General features: G+C 38.8%; 1 protein-coding gene across 1 annotated transcript in view; it reads left to right on the top strand.

Moving 5' to 3' along the window:
* Window positions 1-277: 277 nt before the first annotated feature.
* Window positions 278-8,147, top strand: part of commd10 (COMM domain containing 10) — a 52,101-nt gene continuing 44,231 nt past the window's right edge. The window contains exons 1-5 of the mRNA XM_070963950.1: window positions 278-604; window positions 2,071-2,161; window positions 3,198-3,308; window positions 3,913-4,068; window positions 6,377-6,487. Coding sequence (XP_070820051.1) covers window positions 576-604; window positions 2,071-2,161; window positions 3,198-3,308; window positions 3,913-4,068; window positions 6,377-6,487 — 498 coding nt within the window. The 5' untranslated portion in view covers window positions 278-575. The remainder of the gene's footprint in view (window positions 605-2,070; window positions 2,162-3,197; window positions 3,309-3,912; window positions 4,069-6,376; window positions 6,488-8,147) is intronic.

Here is an 8,147-nt window from a genome sequence, read left to right as displayed (position 1 = left end):
AGGTCATAATTTTATGTGAGGACCATGTAGCAAAACAAAAGTGCAGTAAATTGTACCACTTTCTACTTACTTGTACTTATAAGCAGTTTATAGAGGGTGCATTGTGAGATATTGGTATTACTGAAAATTATATTGTACCGTAATGCTTATCAAATCTTGGCTGTCAAAAAAAATTACGTTTTTTTGCTATCGCGATTTGTTGCCGGTTCTGTTTGTCCATTGCTACTTCCGTAGTGTTTCTTGGAGTACACACTTTCTTTGTGCGCAGATTTTACGCACACTTCTCTCAAACCATCTTCACCGTGTGGTCACAGTTGCTGTGAGATGATTTCTTAAGTTATTGTTGACACTGTTGCGCTGAAGTATATTAATGACACACTTTATGTTAAATTCTTCATTGTATTGATTTTACTCTGTCCTGGACTTCACTGCGCATTATTGCGCAGCTTTGACTATCACGTGAGCCTTCTCGTGACAACAGGAAGGAGGAATGATAACAGTGGGAGGATGCTGCGACAGCTGCTTTGACACTTTTCAACACTTAATTTTTCATTCACAGAAAGAAACAGACAACAATGACTTCAATTATAAAGGAAACACAAAGGTGGGCAGCTTTTTTTTTTTTTTTTAATGCTGAAACCAAGAATCCATCCAGCAGCTAGCGTTAAGCTACCTGTAGCCTGACTCACACGAAGGCGCCCTGGAAGTTATCGATATTGTGATTTGATGCACAAACGGACCTTTATGTTAGCAAACACGTTGGAGATGACTTATATTACTGCTGTCATCAGAAAAACGTGTCTTTACCGGTTCTCTTGCTGTTTTGGGGGAAAACACTAGCTGCCTTCTTTCATTTTCTTCTAATGCACCAGTAACCGTGAACGTTTCACGAAACCTCTTTAATGATAGCCAGCGTTATGGCGGATAGGAGTGACGTTAACGTTAAAGTAACGTTAACTATACATTAGTATTGAGATCAAACATTTAAATATGGACAGTACTGTACTGTGCAAGACTTGATACAATATCAATCCTGGATTCTCTCAATACATCGAGATACTCGCCTGGATTTGAGAGGGAAATCTCAGAAGGGTAAAATTTAGTGTAACGTTCATAAGCTACATGTCAAAAAAGACCTTTACTGATGATTCGCCTCCAAAATATTGTTGCTATGATGCATTGATTTATGTTAAACTAAACTAAACTAAACTAAACTAGGCAGCCTTATAGGCAATCGAACCACATATAATGTAATAGTAGTGTAATAGTAATAGCAGTGGAAAAAGTCTCAACCGTACAACCAGTTATTTTGTGAAAATCACAAACTGGGTCTAAATGTCACAATTCTCCTTAATGGACACTTTTGAGATTAGTAGTGCTTTAGTATTTGTAGTGACACTACGTGTTTACTGGGACTGAACTAGTTTTGTTTTTGTTTTTAATGGAAATAACAAGGAAGTTGGGGATGAAAACTAAAGGCTGGACTAAAGGGAGGATAGCGTATACACATACATACCCACACACAAAGGTCTTAGGTGTAAAACCAGTTCTTATGTAACATGTACAAACTGGGCCTAAAATCCACGTCTAGTTCTTCAAATTTTAAGTACAGCACTACTCAAGTGTGTGTAGTACTGTTATTTATATTTCAAGTAAAATTTTAGATGATACCTCTTGATGGAGTACATTAGCATGACATGATTACCTGAGTTTTTAGTATGCATATGGACAGCTAGTGAAATTGTTGCGTCTACAGCATAACTACTTGTGTAATAGTCTTTATACTCAAGTTTACCTACACGCAACCTCAGTTTCGGCTGTTCTGCACGCTTCATGCTGATGCTCTTATTTATCTTGGTGAACTACTGCAATGAAATGACAGAAACCCCTACTGTCTGCTGATCTGTATGTTGTTGCTAGCTGAATGTTTATAGTGTACGAGTGTTTGAAATTCACTGACAACTAGAGTGAAATGCTTTTGTGAACTCATATTCTGTTTCTTTAATTAAAAGATTTTAGTACTTTCCACACCGCTGTCAACAAATGCTTACAAGTCTGTTTTCCACACAGTATAAAAGAAGCGGTGACTTTCATCAACGCCATTGATGTGAACAAGTTCTCCAGGCTGATCTCCCGCATCATACAGAAGCTTCATCTGAAGGTACAGAGACTGCACAGCGCCATCCAAGCCAAAGACAGGAGGCTTTTGAGGCTTTTGCTGCAAAGCTGTAGTGCCAGAAAGAGCAGTGCATGCATAATGACTTATTGAAGCATCAGTCACTCTTGGCTCTAATGAATGCGCACTCATGCCTGGCCCTGTTGATCATTCTGGTTCTTCAAAAGACTTTGCTGGCTGTCAAAAGGTGTCAATCATTCATTCCAAGACCAATTTGTCTGCCTAGTTTTAGCGAAATGCTAAGTAAAGTGAATTTTGTTAATAATAATACATAATGTAATTGACACTCAAACCATGAAAGGCACAGGTGCAACTAATGACATTGATGATGACTGTTTTGCATGATTGCTCACTGACATGACGTCGTGTTACACTTAATTAGAATGGAGCCTTTGTTAATGTTATTAGTTTAACCTTTGTTCTGCTCTGACAAGCTAAAACATCTGCTGTGAAAAGATCTGCTAACATCATGCAAACTATTTAGCTTTATTTTAGTATGGATTTGTGTGTGCCTTCTTCCAAGCTACATTTTTTAATGTATTAGCCCAATAAGGTACATTTAATGAGGTTTGGTTTCATATTTTAATTGCATTTATATCATTGCTGTGTCGGTTGCTGTGCTGCACTGTTTTAACAATATTTTCTTTGTTGTTTATTTTGTGAAAGGCACTTTACAGTGGTTAAAAAAGTGATGTAAAATTGCTTTGTACAGCTACAGCTAACCATTTTATACTATTTGTATTTCTATTGATAATTTAAATTTTAATTGTTTAGCCAAAATATTAAAAGTAATGGCAATTGCCCATTAGTAGAGCCCAAAGTTTTATTATAAAGAGACTCAAACTCAGCACTTTGATGTTGTAACTAAATGTTGGGTATTTTTACTTATGACTAAAATTGAAAGTTTGATGGACTAATTGACAGACTATCAGTCAATTTGACTGTTACTCTCAGCACTAGTGAATCTTCTCTACCGTGTAGTTTTTCATTTCATCAAGACTACCATATGCTTTCTTCACAGGGAGAGCGGACCTTCAGCGAAGAAGAGGAGCAAAAACTACAGGCTGCACTCTCGCTGGATAAACAGGCTCTCAATCTAGTCCTGGAAACTGCTGCTTTTATACTAGAGCAGGTGAGCTGTGCTCATCAGACCTCCTTTGTAACATTACTATAAAGGTTTTATCTGAATTTGGTTTAGAAAGTGATCGGAATGCTCATTTAGCTGTATTGCATTTGTGTATGAGAGCTTTTGTTCTTAAAGAATATTCAGTGTTTAAAGGAGTCATCATTAGGTAAGAGATGTGATGGACAAGGTGAGGTAAGAAAAAGGCTCTGTTTGAATTTTTCTATTACTTGATATGGAGCTCATGGAAAGAGATACATTACTATTGTTGGCGAGATCTCCGGTTGTATACTTTGTGCATAAGGGCATATTTTCAATAACTCAGTACATAAAATGTCTGATGAGAACCTCATTATAAAGAAAGCAAGAGGCACAGAAATTATGTCTGTGCAGTTGTTGTGTCTGTAGCTTTTGTGCCTTTTTGAGCCCATTTCTCCAGCAGGGGTCACTGTTGTATTGTGAATTGCTGTATTGTACAAGGTTGAGTTGAGAGTGAGGAGTAAACAGGAATAGGACTGTGACAATGATCTCTTGCAGCTGTAAAACATGGTTAGTGGTAACATTTATTATAATCACACTCTCTTCTCTGCCCCGTGTCTCCTCTCCTCTGTAGGCAGTGTATCACAATGTAAAGCCAGCTTCTCTGCAGCAGCAGCTGGAGGCAGTTCATCTAAATCCAGACAAGGCCGAGATGTTCGCTCAAACCTGGGCCACTGCTGGATCAGAGTTGGTGGAAAGACTAAAGCAAAATGTCTTTGCCCCAAAAAAGGTAAGACTAATTAGCAAGTGTATTGTTTCAGGCTGTCTTTCAGCGCTGATGCTGAAGCTGATGCTTTGTCTACACCTGCTATGACACCATTTTGACCAAATCCAGACCATGTCTCTAAACCCAAGTGTGAATTAATCCACTACCAGACATGAAGAGTAATTATAGCCTACTTTTCACACTATTTTGTCCCTTTGCACAGAGCATTTTTCAGTGAGACATTATCGTCGCTTGATGCTAAATTGAGAACGGACACTGGCCGATCCATACTGAGACTGAGCTGCCTGTGTGTGAATCCATTCCAGCTGTTCAGATTACAAAGACTTATTTCACAGCTCACACAAGTTGTCACATTAATTTGAAAACGTGCTCCTCTCTGTAACTTGATTAAGCAGTGACACTGCAAACAGTGTTCCTTTCAAAGTCAGGTGAATTAAGATCCAATGCAGAATAAATAAGCAGCATGTACACATCAGTCACTTCATGCTGGAGTTGTTGCTGCTGTCATACATTGAGAAATCTCACCTGTCGGGGTCTTGCTAGTAATCATCCTCTCCCCCATGAATTTGTTGCTGCCAACAGAAGGTGTGACAGCCATTGATCCTCAAGACGACCTCTGCTACTGCTTTGACTTTGAGCAACAGTCAATTCACAGATGAGACTGTATAAAACTAATGTATGAACATGTTTTCTCATTCACTTTCTACTGAATAGACAGCAGTGTTTTGGTTTTGTAATTTGCTCTTTTACACCTTCACCATTCGAGACACCAGCAACATAATAGTTAACACCTTGTTGTGTCGTCCTCATATTAGCTGAATATGATATGTCATTAAATTGACATGTGCAGATGCTGATCAAACTGGAGATGAAGAGGAATAAGTCTTAATACTGCAGAGAAGTACATGTTTCATGATCCACAAACAAACACATACACGTTGATGCACTGATGTTGGTGTTGGTGCGCTGCTCATTTGAGTGTCCTCTCTCAACGATACTTCACAGGATGTCCCAGCCTTTATGTTGGTCACCACCAGTTGCCTGATTGGCTAGCCCAGTTGTTTTTTTAAAGAGATTTATCTTCATCTGAAGTGAACTGGGATGATTGCTTTGATTAACTGCTTTTCCTTTTAAAACCCTGCTTTGATTGCTACCCTACTTTAAGTCGCAAACAACACGCCTACCATCATATTAACATATGATGTAAAAGGATGGAAATACAGAAATGAATTAGAGGGTAGCACATTAATAATGTACTCTATTTTCTTTATGGTTAGTCATTTATTTATGTATTACATAACATTAAAATACAGCACTAGTATTTGTTTTGTTGATTAATTTCTTTAAATTGATTCATTTGCATACACTGAAAGTAAAATAAGCAACTCATCATAGAGTCGTGCTGTTTATTCATGCTTGTGGGGATGTTGTTCCAGTCGTGAGTAATGTGGCCCAGCCCTTCCCCACCTCACACCTGTCCTCGGATGCTGTGGAGGCACCCAGAACCAATAAGTCACCCATGGTTTATTATTATGGCCTCTCTCTGCATCATAAAACACTTAACTGCCCTGCCTTGACTCGGTGCTGCTAATCTATCACCCTGCCACAGCTGACGAACACTGAAAATAATAGTCTGACAACCTGCAGCCTGGAAGCAAGGTAACTTAAACTTTGAGGAGATTAAGGAGAGTTCTACAGCAGTTAATCTTCGTGTCCACCATAACGACTAGGTGTGGTAATACAGCGACTTCTACTAATCACTGTAGGTCATCTGGTCACACGTGGTCGGCAAACAAGCCATTAGACTGGGTTTCCATCTCATCTTCGTAAAATAGCAACACAAAAGTGAAAAAGTTACAAATTATTCTAAATAAGCTGGCAATATGTCGGAAAATGTAGAGCAAGCAAAATGTAGAGCTGCAGCAGTGCATTTATCATTTAGTCATTTAGTTGAAATAGATTAATCTGCAACTATTATGACAGTTTGATTGACCGCGTCAGAAATCAATGATGCTTTTTAAACATAAAGCAGATCATGAAAATAATAGAGAATGGTGAAAAATCTAGATTAAGTAGTGAGAATGTAATGAGGATAAAGGATGAATAAAATATCAATATATGCATAAATATACAAAAAAAAAACCCATCTCTTCCAAAATTCTGCTTCTACTGTTATTTTGTGGGAAAAGTGCCATCTTAAAGTTTTTTTCACAGAGCCTTTGAAAATGTGTTGAGGGCATTAATTAAATGAGAACGGCTTTATTAAAACTCTGTCTTTATTAAAGAAAGACTGGCTCTGTCTGTGTTTCAGCTGGAGTATGTTGGCTGGCAGTTAAACCTGCAGATGGCCCAGTCCAGCCAAGCCAGACTGAAGTCTCCCAGTGCTGTCCTCCAACTGGGCCTCCGCAGTGAAGACTCTGAGGTGTGAACAGACACACACACACACACACACACACACACACACATAGAAACAGCACACACAGTGTACACGACTGTCATTATTTTCCTCTGCTTCTCGTACCGTTCGCTCATCTGTTGTGAACACACTAACTAATTAGAAAAAACCTTATTATCTGATCTAATCAGAGAGCTGCCCTGTGTTTATGCCAAATGAGAAGCATCTCCAGTCTGCTCCCCTTTCTTTGCAAATAGATGCTAATCCCGCTGGTGTCTGTCTTGACCCAGAGGTAGATGTACATCTGGCTCCAGAGTAACTGTAGTGTAAAGACCAGAGATCAGGGAGCTTGTTATCTGAAACCTCCGGGGTCTCTTTGTTCTCTTGAGAGACTGACTCTGTAGCTAGATTTGGACAGTATTCTAACTAGCATTGAACTGTGTCAATTTGTGCACACTATCCAGGCTTGTTTACTGTGTGTCCTAGACTTAGTCTGTATGTCTGCCTTATTGAGGTCATTTGTGATGATTACTTTTTCTTTCCTAATGTATATCATTATGTCCTAAGTGTTGCATAAAGGATTTCGGTGCAGCATTTTAATGAGGCCTAGCCCTAAATATTTTTTTTACCTTGGTACAAATATGGTTTTGACTTTGCATTTTCCACTGTAGCATTTCCCTTTTTCCATTCATTTTATCTTAAGTAGAGTTTGTTTGTGTCCCAATTAGCTAATGCTATGTAGTTACTCTAATAGGCAAGACCTCATGAGCCTCCCTCACTCAGTTCTGTCTTTTCCACTGGGAGAAGCCTTGCTCTGTTGCTGAAGCAAAAAAAAAAAAAGAAGCAAGAACTCAAAAGGCAATTTCTTTTTTACGTTAAATGATTTTCAGCCTTTGAAGTATGAGAATAAATTGAAATATTTCAAGAATTAATGTTTTGATTCTTCTAACAACCTCACATATGAGCACATACTTAGTGAGATAAGATTAATCAAGGGCTGTTGGTGTTTTGACAAATATTCCAAATATATTCCAAATGCTACACGGGACTGCAGTTTGTTGGCATGGATACTGAAATTTTTAGTTTTGGCCTTCAGGCATGTGAGTGGTTTTGTTTAAAGCAGTTTTTGTCTCAAAATGGTGGGACTGATTATTCCCTGAGCCTGGATAGTGTTGTTCCAGCTGACTAGTTAAGTGTCTTTCTTGCATGCTGCTTTGTATTCAGTCCCTGGAGAATGCCGGCTCAGCCTAAACGTGGAATTAGGCATGACATATTCAAATTGCTGCCGTCTTAAATGCGGGCCTATAGGCGTAAGCTAGAAAAAATACAATACAGTATGTTTTTCTTTATCTTCGTGGGTGCAACAGCGGTAGTTTTCTCTTTTTTTTTTGAGACTATTTTCTGCTGTGTTTTCCCTAGGCGGGCAAAAGAAGCATTAATTTATTTAAATCCACTTACACAATTCCCCTTGTGGGAGGAGATAGCTGGGGGGCTAAAACAAGGCCAGTTTAAAAAGTGTAGAGGGATCAACTTCACTCAATTACTGAGGTGGACGTCCACTGGTGGGCTGCAGGGGGCACTGTTGTCTCACAGGTCAGAAAGCGTCCCCTCAAGGCCGCTAAAGTATCAGAGATGGATAGGATACCTCGTTTAACTTTGTATTAAGGCAGTTTGAGTGCACAGTCTT

This window comes from Chaetodon trifascialis, chromosome 6 (genome assembly GCF_039877785.1).
Source record: "Chaetodon trifascialis isolate fChaTrf1 chromosome 6, fChaTrf1.hap1, whole genome shotgun sequence".
NCBI lineage: Eukaryota > Metazoa > Chordata > Actinopteri > Chaetodontiformes > Chaetodontidae > Chaetodon > Chaetodon trifascialis.
Note: the sequence above shows the minus strand (reverse complement) of the source record. Positions and strands in the feature narration are given on the sequence as shown.